General features: G+C 52.3%; 1 protein-coding gene across 1 annotated transcript in view; it reads right to left on the bottom strand.

Moving 5' to 3' along the window:
* The window catches only part of HYDIN (HYDIN axonemal central pair apparatus protein), a 158,461-nt gene that overhangs the window by 26,271 nt on the left and 113,068 nt on the right, over positions 1-19,122 (bottom strand). Inside the window, exons 29-52 of the mRNA XM_087740958.1 lie at positions 18,568-18,698; positions 17,701-17,834; positions 16,668-16,804; positions 15,703-15,830; positions 15,394-15,585; positions 14,847-14,996; positions 13,480-13,719; positions 13,039-13,207; positions 12,303-12,494; positions 11,327-11,497; positions 10,513-10,686; positions 9,163-9,362; positions 8,597-8,749; positions 8,112-8,295; positions 7,478-7,619; positions 6,647-6,812; positions 5,220-5,882; positions 4,507-4,719; positions 3,869-4,071; positions 3,506-3,688; positions 3,145-3,264; positions 1,658-1,817; positions 1,380-1,552; positions 689-887 (exon numbers count right to left, since the gene is read on the bottom strand). Of these exons, the coding sequence (XP_087597084.1) occupies positions 689-887; positions 1,380-1,552; positions 1,658-1,817; positions 3,145-3,264; positions 3,506-3,688; positions 3,869-4,071; positions 4,507-4,719; positions 5,220-5,882; positions 6,647-6,812; positions 7,478-7,619; positions 8,112-8,295; positions 8,597-8,749; positions 9,163-9,362; positions 10,513-10,686; positions 11,327-11,497; positions 12,303-12,494; positions 13,039-13,207; positions 13,480-13,719; positions 14,847-14,996; positions 15,394-15,585; positions 15,703-15,830; positions 16,668-16,804; positions 17,701-17,834; positions 18,568-18,698 (4,577 nt within the window). The remainder of the gene's footprint in view (positions 1-688; positions 888-1,379; positions 1,553-1,657; positions 1,818-3,144; positions 3,265-3,505; positions 3,689-3,868; positions 4,072-4,506; positions 4,720-5,219; positions 5,883-6,646; positions 6,813-7,477; positions 7,620-8,111; positions 8,296-8,596; positions 8,750-9,162; positions 9,363-10,512; positions 10,687-11,326; positions 11,498-12,302; positions 12,495-13,038; positions 13,208-13,479; positions 13,720-14,846; positions 14,997-15,393; positions 15,586-15,702; positions 15,831-16,667; positions 16,805-17,700; positions 17,835-18,567; positions 18,699-19,122) is intronic.

Raw genomic sequence — 19,122 nt, 5'->3', positions numbered from 1 at the left:
GTAAAAACAACCACAAGAAGTGTGAGGTGTCCCAGAGCAGGTGGCATTGACAATCAACCCTCTCCTCTTCAATCACCCAGCATCCTCACTGAAATTCAGCCCCTAAACCATGGGGAACAAAATCCCAGGGCAACAGCTTGCTGCTCTACGTTAAGAGCTCCAGATGGACTCCAGGATGGGTGCAGGGAGCACGCTGAAGTCTGGACAATCAAACAACAGCATTCAACCATGCACAGCAGCAAGGTGGTTGTAATATGGGCTCAGGACGCAGCCTCATAACCCAGGTGTAAGCCCCGCAGAGGCAACGGCTGGTTATCTGGGGTGATGTGGATGCTCAGGGATGCACCACGTGTTCTGTTGAACCCAGTTTGAGGCAGCAGAAGTTGGGGTCATCGCACCCTTATGTCCATCAGGCACATCTCTTCCTGACTTCACAATGTACTTGCCTCATGAAGCTCAGCTACAAGAGCACCCTAGTAGTCACTTAGGTTCCAAAACATTATCCTTCAGTGAGAGTTCCTTGCTGCTAAGGGCTTGCCCCCCGGCAATGCAGGTAGAAAGGAATCTCATGAAGGCTCATCCTTTTGTCCTCTTTGCAGGGTATTCTTTCAAGCACAGACTCCATCCCTAAAAGCACAGGGCTGATCACTCTGCCTTGCTCTGCCAGGGAGGGCACTGTCCCCCTCACCTCTAGTCGGATCATCTTCTTAATGCTTAGAGCCTTTGTGGCCTTGAAATACAGATGCACGCCAAACTCTGTGCAGGGACCAATGGTGCCCTTGTCTTGCGACACGGAGAAGTCCTCGCCAAGGTTTTCCAGCCCACTGAGCCTCCAGGCCACGGGCAGTGGGGTGCTGTTTCGCAGGACCAGGGTCTTGGTGTCCCTCCTGCAGAGACAGGAGGAGACTCAGCACCAGTTGCTCGACAGTCATGCTAGCCTTGCAATTGAATGCAACTTGGAGCAGCCCTATCCATGCATATGGAGCAGCCCTATCCATGCATATGAAACCATATTTAAATGTTTTCTCTATGTCACAAGCATGAGAGGTGAGGTCCTTGGGGCAGAGCTTGGTGTTAGAAGTGTATCCAACAGAAGGGAGATATGGAGGAGCAACCGGACTGTTCTCTGAACGAGCAGACAAGGTACAAATACATCAAAATGCCCATTGCTCAGCATTGCTGGAGGGCTATGGAGCTTGTGGCTGTTATAGGATAGCAAAGCCAGTGAGGAATGGCGAGCAAGAGACTGGGAGTTGCTGGAACAAAGAGGGATGCTAGCCCAGCCTCCAATCTGAGTGGTCGCACAGCCAGCAAGAGAAGCTGAAGGGCAACTTGCTGACAGCCTTCGTCCCTGGCAGAGCAGCTGTGGGACGACTGACCTGTGCAGAAGCAGCTTGTTGAAATGCACCTGCTTGGGGCTGACCCCCAGCTCCACCTGCACCCCCTGGCAGCACAGGCGGAAGACCACCGGCTCTGGGTTCTCCTGAATGCAGCAGACGAGGTTGTCTTCCACGAGGCCAGATGAAGTGGGGTACGCCCAAATGCTCAGCTCCTACCGCCGGCCCAGCAAAAAGAAATACAGAAGAGCATTCAGTGAGCAGGAGGAATGGCTCCTGGGCACTTCTACTGGCACCTGCCCTACCTGCTTGTCTCCTACCTGCTTCTCGTTAGGTTTCAGCCTCATGCTGGGAGGGTCTAAAAGGAATGTGTCCGCTTTGAGATCACGCTCGAAAAAGAAATGCACTTCTGCTTCCAAGGGGGTGACATTGAGGATGGTTATCTTCTCGCAGTTGCTGGGATAGTGCAGCGCCTTGTACCTGTCCACAAAAGGGGAAAAGGCTGCAGAGGAGAACCCAGGACCGTTGTCTTTATCACAGCACTGTGCCCTGGCAGTGGGAGGCTGCACTGGAAGACCACGGTCTAACAAGCAGGCTAAGAAAAACGATCACTTTCAGGGGCACATTGCATGATATGTGTGTTCATCCTTGCATTACTTTGATGTCTGCCCCTATACCTGGTGCCTCCATCCCAGAAGCGTGACGATGCACAGGCCGCTTAAATAGCGAGCGTTTTACAAAATATAAATTCAGAGGTGCCTGGAAAAATAAAAGTGCGCCAGGCACGTGGGTTCTTCCCCCTTCTTTGTTGGGTTTCCTTCCCTGCAGGGTATAAAGAAATGCTTTTGAAAAGAGGTTTTAAAAATAGTTTAACTTATCTTTGTCCAAAAAGTCATGAGATTGCCTTGTATTTCAGGGGTTAGCTCCAAGCCTCAGGGAGGGAAATAGAAAGGATTAATTCTGAAGAGGAATGCTAAATTTAACCAATGTGCGTCTCTCAGGAATGGAACAGAATTTGGAGTTAAAGGGTTAATAAAGCAAACAGAAGCCTGAGACCATTCATCAGCCTGGCTAAAGATCCTCTTTTGTTTTTTAAACTCTTTTGATTTAATTTCCTTGGGTTGTCAAAATACCACTAGGAAGACAAGAACTTAATTTCTAATATTAAAAAAAAAAAAAAAAAAAAGAGCAATGTTAGAAATATGCCAGCAGCCACAACGACAACTTTTTTAGGCAGACTTTATCCAGCAGTGAGGATCAGGAAAACATAAATCCCATTTTTATTCCTCTGCAGGTTCCCCCAGCGCACACACTGGCAGGTCAAATCATAAAGTCTTACTAATATTACAGATTAATGAATGGTTTACAAAACCATCAGCAGAATAATTGCTCATTCAGACTACCCATAGAGCTCAAAGCACTTTAAAAAAGCACCTTAAAGTTCATTTCATAGGTGGTGAAGCTGAGATGTGGAGGGGGGACACAAGTTGCCCCAAGTCACCTTCAGGCTGGAAGCAGCATGTGGCTCTGGCCACCAAGGCAGCCACCGGGTAGGAAGATCATCTCTATGTCTCCCCACCTCCTCCAAGACTCATGTGCCTGTTATCTGCTCAGGTTCACACATCTGTGGCCCTTCAGCCCTGTGTATCTGCCAGGTCTCTGCCTGGGCCTGCCCTGAATTGTGCCACTGGGACAGCATGTCTCCAAGCATGTCCATCAGAGCACAAGACCCTGGAGATCCCATCCCAACATCTCACTCGGAGCAGGCAGCACATCAGGATGCTCACTCGGGGCAGGGAGCACATACCAGTCTCTTGACTTCCCACACAGCAGCGGTCCAAAGTGGAATACACCTGTGTTCATGACATACTGCTTGAAGATGATGTCATCATCTGCCTTGCTCTTCCTCCAGTGAGGAAACACCAGCCTGGGGAGAGAAAACGGGGAATGAGGAGCTGTGAGATGCTCTGCATAGAAAACCTGGTCAGAAACCCATAACCATTATTGGTGGCTGAGGTACCAGTACTGGTTCCCAGCTCCAAGCATGGGAAAAGATGCTGGGCTGCTCAGGCAGCCCGCTCTGCCCAAGCCAGAAGGTCACAGGGTACAAGGGACAGCCCTGGCTTTCAGTTTAGGGGGAGGCAGTGTGGGACGCTCCCCAGCCTTACCGTGGGTCCTGGCTGATGGTGGGATACAGGCAGGTGCCCCTGCAGTGCAGCTGGTACAGACGGTTTGTCCCCAGGACCTCAAAATGCAGCGTTTGATCAAACTGGCCCACCACCGTGGAGCTGAAGTGGACTTTCAGTTCCACCTCGCCGTGGGCAGGTACTATCCACCGGCAGCTGCTCAGCCTGACAATTAAAGAAGAGGCTTCAGACATTGCTAACAAGCAAATGAGACAAGGAGGAGGGTCAAGGACTCGCCATCCCATGGAGGCACCAGCAGAGGGTCCCTGAGGAGCTGGGGATGATGGACCTCGTTTGGCGAGATGGCTGTGAAGAAGAGGGATCACCTCCTCCCTCACAGCTTACCTGACGGATCTCCCTGGGAATGGGTCCGTGTCCATGCCACTTTGGTCCACCCTGGGGGGCCATGGGGATGATCCTGTGCCTGGCTCCTGGAGACGTCTCCTGCCCCGGCCAGAGCCCCGCTTCTCCTTCACAGCCTCCCGGCTGCCCACAGCTTTCTCCTTCCTCGACCGGCCCCTGGTTGGGGTGACCTGCTGCTCTGACATCTTCACACCAAGGGGAGAGAGGAAAGAGAGAGAGGTGAGCCCTGTCCTAAGACATCCCTATCCTGGAAAGCAAGCTGTGGGTCTGTTAACAAACAGGAGGGAGAATAAATAAGTAACCAGCATCTACTGGTTTCATATCTGCCCAGGGAGTTGGTCTTCCTGGACTTTGTTTTGCCTACGACACCTCTCCTTGCCCAGGACCTTCTCCTTGCCCAGGACCCTCTCTTCAAGGGAAGTTGAAGGCCTTAGGTGATTTTCTTTCTCTCGTCTTACAGAACCACCCTATGTCTCAAGCAGAGCTGTCTCTTTTGGACAGACAAGAGAGATACCTGCAGACACAGGACCCTGTCATGTCTTCACTGCCCTTCCACAGTGACCCTTTTCCATCCTCCCCCGCCCCCATGCTCCCATCCAGCCTGGCCCCTGCCCTGGCACCTTCACTGTGGCCACAATGGGGGCATCCACAAGACTTTCGGTATCCTTCTTTTCATCTTCTGTAGTGGCACCTTCTGGCACAACAAAGACGAAGTGCTTGAGGGCTTCTCCTGCTTCAGGGGCCATCCGCTTCTCCGGGTAGTGGATCACAGAGTAAAAAGTGGTAGGGGGAACGGGAGGCCCTGAGGGACCCAGTCCTAGGCCATCCAGGATCTAAAGCATAAGAAAAAACCCTGTTTATAATCCCATCACCTTCATCCTCGCACTCCTTCCTTAAAGGCACTGAGCTTTTGGCAATGGTTTGTTTTTTTATTTATTTATATGGAGTTCAGTGCTTTTTTATGCCCAGTGGGGTGGGCAGGCTCCAGAGCAGTGCCAGGACCTACAAGTGGGACCTAGAGAGAAACCTCTCACTTGAGCAACTCAGCTGAAGGAAACAATGACCATGACCTGCCCTGCCCTGGGACCATTTTTAATGATTTACAGACTGGGAAACTCTCTGAACAGACAGGATGCTTGAACAGAGAGCATTCCCTCTTTCCACCCATCTAAGGGATGCTGAGAACCTCCCCAGCCACATGGCTGCTGCAGAGCCATTGTGGAACATCATCAGTGGCCTGGACAAGGCTCTGTGCCCTTGTCACCTGGCAGGACACAATGCACCAGGGCCCAGACTGTGGCACGCTCAGCATCTGAGCCTCGCAGGGCTTTACCTGCTCTGCTGATGGCAGCTTGCTGCTCTCCAAGATCTTCCTAGTCACATCATCTGAGCTCAGCACCTGGATGTCCAAGCAGGGCACTCCAACATCCTGGCCCCTGGCTGACCCTTCTTCTGCACCTTCCCCTTCCAGCTGAGATAACTTGGAGTCCTCAAGAGCCTTCAGTTTTTCTAGCTGCTCCTTCTCCAGGTGCTCTTTCTCTGCGCGCTCCTTCTCCAGCCTTTCCTGACGCTCCTTCTCTCGGTCCTTCCGGCTCCTGCGGCTGGGTAAATGCTGGCGCTGGTCTTCTGCTTGGTGCCACACCTCCTCTTGGTTCAGAGGGGACAGGAGGATACCCTGAACCCTGTCCCAGTATGACAAAATATGTGTGACATCCTTCTGCGATGCCTCGTAGATCTTAAACCTCAGGGCCAAGTCCTTCTCGCTGTCACTCAGGACCTCATTTTTGGCTTCCCCCTGTTCTGGGTCTGTGGGTTGCACAACCACCGCCGGGCAGGCTTCCGTCAGGGGAACCTTGCTTTGCTTTTTCTTATCTTCCTTATCACCTGCAACAGAGTCTGGGTGCTCCTTTACAGATCCCTTCTTGTCTACCCCTTCGGTGACATCTGACCGGTTGCTGATGGATGCATTGGTGTTGCTGTTGGATGTGTTCATATTCTGAGCAGGAGAAGCGGGGGAAAAAGCAGTGAGCATTTCAAAGCACCGACTCAAATGCTGTAAGACAGCGATGATCTTTGCAATAGCACCCCGAGCCTTGGCCGAGACCTGTGCTAGGTGCTCTACAAATCCCAACTCAGAATGCAGCTGGTACCCAGTTTAGCTCAACTGAAACCAAACTCCCTGGTGCCAGACTGATGAGGAGCCCTGTAAACCAGCTGAGAAACAGAACAGCTTCCCAAACCAAACAGGGAACTTAGGACACCTCCTTACTTCTGTGCAGTCCTCTGGGCTCATTTCTGGTGTGCTGAGCATCCCTGTGGCTGGCTGACTCTTTGGGAAGTCTAGTTGCTAATGAATACCTAAGGCCTAGCGATATCTCCTGCCAGACATGTAGGAAAAGACACCACAGCCCAGATGGATCATGTCTCAGAGGTGTAAGTCACATGGAGAGTGGGGAGAAACGCTGGACTAAAACTACCTAGGGCTTCACAGTGAATATATGGAGTTGCATGAAGCCATGACTCAAAGGCAGCACGATCCTGGAAGAGCAGTTCTCCTACAAACCCATGGGAAGACACCTCTGGTGAAGCAGCAGCATGATCCAACACCAGCTTCTGTTTCCCAGCACAGCCCTGCATGTTACTCATGGCCAGGTACTCATCCCCAGCACTGCATGTGGCTGCTGGCTTCTTGGGGAATGCCACAACTCAGCGGGAAGGTCCCCGGGCCTTTTACTCATCTCTATAAACACAACCACTCACCTGCCTGACTCCAGGCTGGCTTTTCTTCCCTGAAGCATTATCTTTGTCTTTTCCAAGCTCTCTCTTCCCCCGCTTCAACTTCTTCTTCAGCTCTTCTTCCTCCTTCAAGCGTTCTAGCTCCCGCTGGTGCTTTTCCTCAAGCTCTCGAGCCAGCTGCTCCATCTCCCTTCAGCAAGCCAAACAGAAAACATCCCTGAGAGTCACTACCAGAAGTTTGGGCTCGCTGCAATCCCAGCTGGTCCTGCACTTCATTCATTGACCCTGAGGCCAGGTAGAACCATTAGACCATCTCCATGGACTTCTCTCAACCTGGGGAGGCTGAGAATATCCAAACTAAGGAAAGGTGGGCAGGGACCTCCAGGGCCAGCCAAATCTAGGCTTTGCTGTCATAAGGTCTAAATTATGCTACTTCTCCAATAAGGTCCACCTGGGCACCTTCAGCACACTGCTGAAGACTGATCCACCATCTCTCTGCACTGAAGCCCTCTCTTGATTTCCCAGTGTAAACAAGCTTGCAAATCACTAACACCTACTTATCCCTGCACCAATACTTACTTGGCTTATCCAGCCCTTCTTCTCCCAGCTCCCTGCAGCCAGCATCTAAGCTGGAGGGCTCACCGCTAAAATGGAGAGATGATGTTCTCATCTCACCAGAGGAAAGTCCTTCCTCTGTTGGGAACCAGGGAGGTGGAACTGGCCATCTTTGTCCCGCTTGTAATAGACACTTTGGTCTTTGCTCTGTAACCCCTCTGAGCTGAACCAAGGTCTATGGAGCAGGGAAACCTTTCAGGGACACTATCCTGGGGAGTTACCCATGGAAGGCTTACAGACCTCTTCTTCCTCTCACGCTGGACTTGTCGTATATTGTTATTAAACTGAGTTTTCTGCTCCTCAGTGAGGGCATCATACTCATCCTCATCCATCTCCCAGAGACGTGCTTTCTCCCTCCTGGCAGCTTCTTCCCGCTCCCGTCCTTCAGCACAGACCAGAGGAGAAACCATTAGTGACTGCAAGCAGAGCTAACTGCTAACTAACAGGGTGAGCTGTGAGGATCCACAACTCTGTCCCAACCCAGCCTATCATCCTGCCAGGATATACTGGGGAGCTCAGATCCCTGCTCCAAAATTCAGATAATCCCCCAAACTATCACCAGTCAGCGAGTTCCCATGCCTTGGCTGGCTCACGTGCACCAGCATTGTGGACAGTTGGACGGTGGTTAGTTATTTAGCCACAGCAGTTTGCATTTGTGCCCAAGCTTTAATGTTAGAGACTACGGTAAGTCTTATAGCCTCAGCTCTGCTGTATTTTAAGCAACCATGAGCTGAGTGCTGGCTACACTGAGGCAGAAGGTAGAAGGATTAATAAAAACATTTCTTACAAGCTCTGCTGGTGATACAGATACACATGGATAAGGTTGAGGGCTTGAGAGAGAAGATTTGAGAGGTACCAAGATGAAGAGTCTTACCTTCCTGCTCTTTTGCAGCTGTCTCCCTGGCTTTCAAAGAAGCATAATCCTGGAACAGGTTCACAAAATAGATATGAGGCCGATATCTGACAGCTTTGAGCAGGCAGAGGAGAGCAGATGCAATGTTGCATGCAAAGAGGGTCTCCAGGCCATCAAACACCACTCCCTGGTAGCAGTCACTCAACTGCGAATCAAGTCAAAAAGGAAGAGAAAGTCAGCTATCGCATGCATTGGGCTCTCAGCTAGCCAGTAAACCCAAATGTCAAAGGACACCAGCCATCGTTGTTCCAAGTGCATCAGCTCAGACAAGCTCTGATGTTTCCCTGCGCCCTGCCAACTTATGGCACCTGCAGCTTCACCCGAGGATCCCTGCACGCAGCCCAGGACTCCTCCAACAGCAGATATAGACCTCCTCCTCTCCAAATCGTACCTCGTTGCCTGTCTCTCTGTAGCAGGAACATATCATTTGCCCCCACCAAACGTACCTGCAGCCTTTCAGAGAGGATGGCCACCAACAAGTCCTCAGGCAGCACGCAGCTCATAAAGCCCAGCTCTCCCGCTGTGCTGCCACTGATGCTCAGCCATCGCTGCGCAGGAACGCAGGGAAGGGGAGAGAGGAGATAAGAACTGGATGAGCCCTGCAATGTTGAACACGACAAGAAAAATAAACCATATTGGAAACCCCCAGACAATTCCAACAGCTGGACTTGGAGCTGGGGTTTCTCACTAGTGGGAGACTAGAACAAAACTCCAGCTCCTGGGCACATCCCTTGGCCAGCAGAGACCCAAGCTTGCAAGCCCCCAGTGCAGCATCCCACAGCTTTGCCCACTGCCTGCAGCCACGTTAGCCAGGACTGCACTTTGCCAACAAACCATTAAGACCCAGTAGTTCTGCCAGAGCACTGGGTTTTGTTCCCACCCCGAGTCACGCCCAGCCGGCTCTCTGCACCAGGCTGCGGGTGACACGGAGCCACCACTGTAAGCAGCCCCTTCACTTCTCAAAGGCAACAGAAAGGTCCCAAGCATTTAACCAGTGCAGATCATGCTTCACCTGGGAGCCTGTCAGATGCTGTTTCTGGGATTGGGATGCACGGCCATCTGTCTTCCTCTTGCCCACTGCGGCGCTCGCTCGGCCTCGGGAACTGATGGACTGCAGGCTGACTTTGTCCCCAGAGCTGGACTGGCTCACATCTGGGCTGCACTTGGCCTCGGCACTGAACTGCAGGCTGAGGGAGACATCTGCGTTTTGACCTGTGGAGGGGACAGATGGCTCAGCAGGGCTGGCGATGGGCACTGTGGGGAGCAAGCAGGCACCTTCCAGCCTAATAGGTACAGCCCTGCGCCCTGGTAGGGACACAGCACTCGTCCCCCAGCCTGCCGGGCACTAGCAGCACTGCTCTCCAGAAGCAGCTCCTTCCCTGCTTCTCTTATTAGCATGATAAAGCACGCCATCTGATACTGGATTTTAAAGCCAGAGAGTTTTTAATGCACAGCCCTGTGTCCCTCCTAACAAATGTGCACGCAGATAATACTGTTTGCATAGTAGCTCCCCTATGGATCAAGCCAAAGATGTGTCCTCCAGGACCATCGTTTCCATACCTTGCACCCATTTTGCCTTCTCACATGGAGACTGTAACACACAGCCCTGCCCCAGCTGCATCACCTATCTCCACTGGAGCTAAAGCCTCCACATGGGATAACCCCACCTGGGACCCAGGCCCCTCTTCCCTCCACCAGCCCCCAACCCAACCACGTTCAAAGCTGAGTGATGCAAAACTTCCCCACCAGAGCCAGGGTCTGGCCTCACCCTGCAGAGCTCAGGGCACCAGCTGCCCAATAAAGTTTCCTAAAAGTCTCCGGTCTCAGGTGGAGAACAGAACAACATGCACGAGCTGCATGACCTGACAGCGTGTATAGGAAAATCTCTGGAGAAAAGAGCTCATCTGCAGCATGTCTCTCATCTGAAACTCCCCTGGGAGGTTATTCTTCCCTTCCTCTCATGTTTGTGAAGCCACACTCAAAGTCAGTCTTCTAGTGCTTAATGAGCCACTTCAGAGGGCTTTTTCCTTGTTAAAATGGGCAGCAGTTCTGCCTAATGGCCATGAGGAGCAAGCTGGATTCAGCTTTGAGGAAACACATAAAGCTCTGAGAAAGATTACAGGTGTTCTTCACTGCTCCTAGGAAAAGGAAAATGTGCCGAGAAGCCCAGGGGCAGTAGAAGTGCCCCTGTCTGAGCCCTTAAAAGAGATATTTTATTTTTTTTTAATAACCAGAGATGCTTTATGAAATGGCTTTGCATTTCTACATGCCCGAGGGCTGTCAAACTTCTCTGGAGCAAGCAGAAGTGGATGGTCACGGTGGGCTTCTGAAGCGCAGCTCTGGGTTCAGCATTTCTCCTTACCAGCATCCTCTGTCTCCTTGTGGCTCTGCTCGATGGCAGCCCTGATGCACAGTTCCCGGGCGCGGAGCCCTGCTGAGCTGCTCCTGTCCGAGATGGCTTCTGTCACCATGGCATCAATGGACAAGCAGGCAGCACCGTAGTGTTTGGACAGGGCGACCGCTGCCGACGTCTTGCCTTGAGAGGGAGAAAGACTGCTTGGTGACACTTGCACATGAGGCATTTTCAGGGACAGGGTCTGGAAAGCCCCCAAACAGGATTTCAAAATTTCAAGGACAGTCGGAAAGCAAAGTGCTGCTTTAGGGAAAAGCACGAAGGGGGAGCTTGAGCATGGTTAGAAGCATTGTCCTCTAGAGCCAGGTGGATCATCTCCACCTCGTGTTCAGCTGAGGACTTCAGCCCCTGTAGTGACCTCAACCCTGGGCCAGGATTTTGAGCCCTGTCCCACCACCATTCAGACTGTTTGCTAGCTTGTGCTGGTCAGTGCTGTCTCAGGCAATGGCTGGGCACGGTCTGGGGGTCAGTATGGGATAGGGACTGCTCCCACAAGGCAACATGGACAAGAGGCAATGTGGTCCCATGAGGCAACGGGGACATGGCCACTCTGTTTGGGAGAATGAGAGCCTAGCTGTATGGATACAAGATCAGCCACGCCACTTGCACCAGCTAGGTGAAGGCCTGGGACTGTTTCATGTACCGGCAGAGCTGTAGCTTCCCTTGCTTCGCTTCAACTGATCAACAAAGCACCATGGTCCACCAGGATATCTCTCTTCTGCTTTCCCTGCCTCTTTGCAGCCAAGGACTGCGGCTCATGTACCTGTCAGGGGTGCCCCATGGACGATGATGACAATCCCTCTGCGATTTCGGGCTGCATGTCCTTCTGCAGAGATATCGATGCCAAGGTGGCGGGCGATGGCTCTATAGACAGGGCTGTCGTCCAGTTCTCCTGCAGCCTCCTTGCTGCTGCTGGTGCTTTGCCGATGCTCTGCTGTGCAGAACAGGATATAAAAGTCGGCCTCCTGCCTATCTGTGATCCTGGTCATCCTCCCCATCCCCTCAGATCCTGGGAGATGAGACTCTGCTGAAAGCAATGTCATGCCTGGGGTCTCCCCATGCCCTTCCTTCAGGCTTGTGCAGATCAGGATCTGCCCTAGACACTGGTAAAGGTTCCTGCTCAGATTACAGTAAATGGGGTGGCAGAAAGAGGAAAGAACGAGCGTCCAGCAATACCTAAAAGGACTGGGCCAAGTCTCCTTCCATGAACTGTCAACATGGTCCTCGGTCCTGCTGAGTAAGTCAGGGACATGCAGAACTGGGCATTTTACACAGTCCCAAGGGAGAGGCTCCATTTGGGGGCCAAGTGATTATCCAAAAGCTGGATGCTTTAGGAATATTACACCAGGAGATCTGCTGGGCTCTGAATTCACCATAACAGCATTTACAAAGAGCTCCCACCTTTGCCCTTAGAAGGTCACTGAAAGCCATCTTGGCTTGCAATGTCACATAGGACAGAGAGCACACTGCCCTGCCTAGGAAAGGGAACACCACCATCCTGATCCCAGCAGCTCCTGAGAGCAAAGGTGCTCATTTGGCAAAGCTGGGGAAAACCTCCCTGGCCTCTCACTTGTCCCTGCCCCAGACCCTTCTCAGGATCCTACAGACTTCATATCCAAGAGTGGATTCAGGGTCCACAGGAGCGAAGATGGCACCTGGCTACAGTGAAGTGATGGGTCTCCACTGAGGCCCTTTTGCCACAACAGACATAAAACAGGTGAAGAGCTTAGGGTTATTACCCATCCCGTGTCTTTTCTCAGCACTTTCCTCCTCCTCTTCTCCACATTCAGATTTAGAGTCCACCTTGTTGGACTGGCTTTCATCAAAAATGGAGGAGGGAACGATTGAGCTATAGGATGAGGTGGTGTGAACAATCCCAGCAGAGTGCTTTCCTCCTTGATCTGACAGAGACTGGACATCTTCAAAGTTTGCTGAGGAGGAAGGACAGGGGGAGGGAAGAAGAGGGTGAACATGGCCAGGCAATCTGCTCTTTGCCATTTGCCACTTTGCCTGGCCACATGCAAAAGACGGAAAATTTCCCAAGGACGGAAACTCCCAAGGCACTGAGAAGCCTGTCTAGGCTGTCTCTGCCCTCAGGGGAATTTTGAGCTTATGCTTTTGTTGCTGGGAAATAGCAAACATAAAATAGGTAGTGATATTAGACCTAGTTCTACTGGCTGAAGAACTCATCCAGTCTTACTCTTTGTGGTTGAGGGACACAAGGGGATATCCTGATTATTTCCCCGGTCCGTGGCAGGCAGATAGGAGCTTGCTTTGGCTGCACTCAGGGCTGCTGGAGGATGCGTGTTTACAAGCCACAGGTTTTCACCCTGGAATTCTTCCACCAAGCTGGGGAATGGGTGCCTACTAAAAGCATGGGCTTTTCATGGAGAATGAGGTCATGGAGAGTTCAGGGTAGGTGGGCTGGACTCCCTCCTGTGTCCACGCTCACGACAGCCAATGCCAAACCCTCACCGTTGTCCTGGCCTGCTGATTCCCCAGTCTTGGACTTTGCCTGCTCATCCTGCAGCCTTCTCTGCTCCTGACAGTACTCCAGCACCTCTGGGGGCAGCTTCTCACCCGGGGCACGTGGAGGCAGCAACAAGGTATTGTGGCAATCGTAGTCCTTTAGCATCCGTAGGATCTGTGCACATAGGGAAGAGAAGCCATATACAGGATGCGTTTCTTGACCTCCATCACATGAACAGACTCCCCAGCCAACGTATCTTCTCTCTCTTTCCTTCCTCCCAACAACACAGACTATCCAAGCCCCTCCACAGCCTGCCAGCAGAGCTGGCTAACCCTGACATGCCACCAGGCTTTGCCCTGGGGACTGCCTCCATCTCCCTGGCACATGCCTGGAAACGCTGGAGCACTGTGAAGCTACGGGAGCATGGACTAGACCTTCCCTCTCACCTGCTCTTCAGCAAGGTACTGCTGGTCAAACTCCAGTGAGTAAAACTCGATGGGGAACTCGCATGGGTTCTTCACCACCACTGTCCCCTCCACCCCACGGCTGTATGGCAGCAATGGTCCCAGCGCGAGCACTGAGGGGTTGAACTCCAGCTGTGGCTCCAGCCCATGCCCCAAGACCTGCAGTTGGAGGTGCTGGCTGCTCTGGCAAATGTTAATCTTCAGCTCATTTCTGTAGGACTTCTAAAAAGAGAGAAGTGCAGAAAGCTCCTCCATGAAGTCCCAGGTGACAAGGCCTCAAATTCAACCCTTGCCCCAAGGTCAGGGATGTTACCAGTACCTCTAAGGTGAATGGAAAACAGATATTAACTTATAGAAGGGGCTACAGCACATGCATGCTGGCTCTGAGTAACTGGGATGAATCCTGGTGTGAAGCATAACTGGATATTTGGGTATCCAATGGATCTAAAATGGACTAGCAAATGTTTTCACCAAGTCATGAGGGAGCTCATAAGAAAGGTCCTCATGGGTGGACTCAGCTCCCACAGGACTCAGGGGCTGCTTCACCTCCTTCTTCAGGGTTATGTTGCCCAGACACAGTCCTGCCACTGTTGTGTCAGGCAAACATCAGCTATATGAAAGAGGCAGATGAGCTCTCACTGATTAGAAATAAGGGTCTCCCTCTCCGCTCAGTGCTTGGCTCTGGTCAAAGCCAGAGACTAGACAGTTACATCTCTACTAGCAATTAAAATATCCCTGGGACCGTTCCTAGGCATGGAAGCACTTGTGTCCGTACAGTTACACACTGCCAGTTTCCAAGCCACGGTGGCCACATGCCTTTGGGAATGCTCCGTTGTTTATGCTGACTCCTGAACTGCTGGGAACGTGCAGGCAGGCTGGGCCAGAGCCACAGGGACCGCCGGCAGCACACCATTACAGGTGACCGTCCCTGCCGTGCCCAGGAAGGTGTCTGGTGGCTGTTTTGTCTGCTGGTAACAGCAGCAGGATTAGCCTAGACCAGCCCTTCCAGGGTTATCCCCTGTGAGCGTGACAGCTGCTCTGCACAAGGGTGTTGCAGCCTGCAAATACGCCCACACAGGGGGAAAGACGAGGGGAAACAGGCAGATTTCCCTCTACGTGCCGTGATGGAGCCACACCACAGTGCCCTGATGCTCTCCATGCAAGCTCCCCACTGGGATTTCAAAGCACCTCTCAGAAGAGTGTGCTGCAGGGGAAACTGAGGCACAGCAGGTACAGGGCTTGCAGAAAGCTCCATGTGGAGGTAGACCTCATCTCCTGCTCCCTGCACTGGGCTCTCATTACCACACTGCCCTGCCAGACCTCCTGGGTATGACACCTGCCAATCTCACCTCTTCCATGGGTGAAAACCTGACTCGCACATTGCATCGCTGTCCTGGAGCGAGGACTCCAGCCGAGGGCAGTGCCTCAAAGACACAGGGCTTGGCTTTCAACTCCTGAAGCAACTTCCGACGCATGCGCGCTGGCAAATGTTTGTCCACCTGAGCACAGAAACCAATCTTGTGAGGTCTCCTTGGTCTGTGAGGACAGACCCTCGGTTCCTGCAGTGCTCTGCAATACTGTCACAGTGCTGAGAGCACCCACATCCAAACCAGCCGTGGCCACCACTGGCCTGGAACTGAAGGGAAGACATATAGGCAGGGCAGGCAGATGGGGAGGCACTGTTCTCGGAGGAGGAGGAATGGCGTGAAGATGGCAGAGAAGTGAAGCATCAGCTAGTGAACAGGTTCAGGTGAAGCAGCCTTGCTTTGTACCCTCAAAAGCTTCCTCACACGAGCTGTAGCCCAAGTGCTCAGGCAGCCATAGGGCCAGAAAAGGAAAGAGGGGCAAAGAAAACCCAAACAAGAAGTCACGTGTTACACGTTGTCTGTGCTTTACCTTCTTAACAGGCTCATTCATGGTGATGAACCATTTACAGGGGACCTGGAGCTGATTGTGGAGCTGGACAGTTTCCTCCTGGCACTGCCCACACTGGACTGCAGAGAACTCCAGTCTGTCCCTGGAGAGGCAGAGGGACGGCACAGTCACGTTGGCACGGAGGCGGATGTGAAACGTGGGGCCTCCTGCTACCTAATGAAGGACAGAGCATTCAGCTGAGAGCCCAAGTGACATCTGCTGCTGTCCCCAACCTGCCACCTGCCCCAAAAGGTGGTGTGGGCAACAGGGAGGTGAAGGACCATGAGGTACCTTGATGGGCAGAAGCACATCCACCTCTCCCAGCGGCAGGTTGGCACTTTGTGGGTCAAAGCGCACTTCGAACGTCTCTGTCTCACAGTAGGGCAGGTGCTTCACGCGGTCCAGCTCCATGCTGAAACCTTGCACAGATGAAAATAAAGCAGCTGAGACACTCAAATGACATGAGATGTGTCACAAGCATGTTAAGGCCATAGCGGTGCCCTGGCTGGCAGCTCTGTGAAGGACCCCTTTGCATCTCCAGAGAAGCCTGCCACTCTTTCTCCCTTGTCACCACACAAGGAGAAAGTTTTCACTGCCAGAATCCAAGACCCATATGGTAAAAAGGAAACAGGTCAGCTGAGGAGCTCCAGCAATTACTTCATTAGGCATCCCAGGGAAGGATGCACAGGCCTCTCCAAAGAAGAATTTCCCACTATGATTCCCCCAAGCTGTGCTGTTTCCTGGAAAACAACTTAGAGGAGACACCTGATCCCTCCTTAGACACAGCAAGTCACCGTTTGATGGCACTGCAGCCTTACCTCAAGGCCTGTTTTGGAAGCCTATTTTGATACAACAGAGGACCTCACAGGCTGTTTTCTCAATAAAGGCTGAACAGAAGCTAAACAAAGCACCTCCAAACCAGAGGGTCCATCTGTTTGCAACACAAGCCCACAGGGTGCACAAAGAAACTCCGATAATGCTCATGGTACCCAAAAGCAGAAGATGCTGAGAGGTGACCAAGGTGATCAGCCCATCTAGCCCCTGCAGTGAAGTGTCAGGGCAGTCACAGGCAGGCCAGGTCTCTGGGCACTGCTGGCCAGGAGAACTCAGGCTCTAAAGCACCGAGCAGGGTGTACTAAGGAGGAAAAAGCTATACAAACAAGCACTCAGAAAAACTCCCCATGTCCAGTGGCTTAAGATAATCTGTCAGAGACAGCTCCTTCAAGCCCATGTGAAGTCTCTCCAGCACTGGTTACCTGTGTCACACAGGACCCGTCCATCGGTGTGGAAGGACACAGGGAACCGCCCAGTATTGGTGATCTTCACGATGTGTGTGTGGATGTTACCGAGAATGACGTAGCCAAAGTCCAGGACATATTCAGGCAGCTCAGCTCTGAAAGGAGGAGTAAGGAGAGTCCTTAAACCACAGCCTGGCTACGTTTCCAAGTGGATGGAAGATGTGAATAAAGTGGATATTTCTGTATTCGCTGCTGTAAAAACTCAATTCTAGCCAGTGAAACCCAAGGTCTGACCACCTACCTGGTAATAAGTCTTCGGTAAATCACAGGGAGTGTAGGTCCTAGGTTTTATTAGCTACCAATGGGACCTTAACATAAAATTAGTTTGCACTGCTCTGCAACCAGATCTGTCCCCAAAGGAGCACCAGTAATGCAGTAATCAACACCTACAAGATTCATGGGAAGGTTCTTTTCCAGAGCAATCCCACTCGGGAAAACACATGAATGATCTGTTTTGCAGAGCATCTTCTTCCTGAATCAGAGCCTACGGTGCCCATGCCTCATCATGAAGGAGCAAAAGGAAGGACCAAGTTACCTAGGTGAGCCCTGCAGTCCCACCAGCATCCAAGCCACTCCGTTTAGGGTTTCTCAAGCTAATACCTATGCAACTCCCTGCTCTTTTTGCTTAGCATGATCTGTTCGTTGGAAAAAAGACAACAGCTTTGAGTTGCCTCTTTCAGAGCTGGTCAGCAGGGATGGTATCCATGCTGTCTGGACGGGCTTGGTGGTCTGCACCGGACCCCCTCAGCTTTAAGAACAGCACCCATCATCTGTGGGGAGTTGAGCACCTCCAAAGCTCAGGGCGGCACTGTGGAGGTGAGGACACTCAACCGCTCACAGGGAGCATGTCAAAGCTATCAGGATCAGACCCCTTCTGAAGTCCCCAGCTATTCCCAGCTCTGCAGACACGAGGAGCTCTCAGGAGCATGGGTGCACCGCTGGGTGCTACCCTTGGGGTGCCTGGAGATAGGGTACGGGAGTCCCCACTAACTTGAGAAGCCTCCGACGAGCACGCTGGTCAAAGGCAGTGTCCTCTGGGGGACTGGAGGCGAGAGCTTTCTGCTGCTCCAGGGCGTGTTCCTCTATCAGCATCTGCTCCATCTGCATCTGCAGCCGAGTGTTGAACTGAGGAAAGCGAAGATGGTGGCTGGTTAGCAAAGGTCCTTCCCAAGGGCGAGGCTTGCCTCTGAAAGAGGATCCCACCCTGCTCTTGTTGAGAGGGGTGATGGGGTCCTCCTGCCTCGCTGCTCAGTGTCTGTGATAACTCCTGTTGTCTTAGCCAGGACCTTATTTGAAGGGAGATGAACTCCAGCATCTTCGCCTGCCCAGTCGCTGTTATAAAAGCTGATATGGCTGGACAAACAGATAGACAAGCCAGGAACCTTCCAGTGCTCTAAGTATTTGCCTGCCCCCAGCCACTGCCAAAGCGGCTTGGATAAAAGCTCTCTCCAAAAGGGAACCACGATAAAGTTGGTGCCTCTTAGAAATGACCACTGCCAGCACGGTCCCAGGGCACAGTCAGGCTGCTGCTAAACCTGGGAGGGCTTGGGCTGTGAGCAACAAACACCCCAGCAATGACCTGCATCTCCTTCAAAGAACCATAAATTCAATCACTTGAGCATGGCCTTCAGGATCTCTCCCTGGGGTTGTCAGAAAGCTGGTGCATCTCTGGAGGGACAACTACCAGAGGTAGGCAGCCCCTGGGTCAACGCTGAGCTGACACATTATCATGGCCAGGTATGGACAGGGAGGTCCCAAGTGCCAGCAGGGCACTAGGAAGCCTGCTGTGGGGTGCAAAGGGCTCAAGTGACACAGGGGGAGGGTGGCATGTGCCACACGGGACAGTAGCTGTTCTCACCATAGTGTCCAAGTCATCCGTGGGTGGCTCTGCAGCTGCAGCCTCCCCCAGAACAACTCCTTCATCTCTCTGGCTGTCTTCTTCCATGTTTTCTTTTGCCTCTTTGAGGATCTTCTCATATTTTTCATTCCCTGAAGGAAGAAAACATGCACAAATAGAAGCATGGGTGCAGTGCCATTCCCATTCAAGCTGGGAAGTCCCACTCCCCTGGCATTGGCCTCTCCCAGAAACAAACTCCTTGAGCAATCTATGGAAAGTGGATGTTGCTGCTCCTCTCTGAATCCTGATGTTCACTCCCACCCATCTTCCTCCCCACATAGAAGCATCTCATCCTCTGCAATGTGATGCAAATCCAACCCTGCCAAGATCCCTGCCAGCCTGCACTACAGCTTTCCCAAGCTTTTCTGTCTAGCCATCATCTTTCCAGGCCTCCAACAGATGTGCTGGCAAGCTCTGCAGGATGGTTCCTGGGACAAAACCCATATGGGGTCATCTGCTAGAGACTCAGGAAGCAACCAGAGGGTTGAGTGTCAGTCTGACAGCCCTGAAACCTGC

This window comes from Nipponia nippon, unplaced genomic scaffold (genome assembly GCF_047370975.1).
Source record: "Nipponia nippon isolate SJK-2023a ecotype South Korea unplaced genomic scaffold, ASM4737097v1 scaffold_7, whole genome shotgun sequence".
NCBI lineage: Eukaryota > Metazoa > Chordata > Aves > Pelecaniformes > Threskiornithidae > Nipponia > Nipponia nippon.
This window is presented reverse-complemented; position numbering and strand designations above follow the sequence as displayed.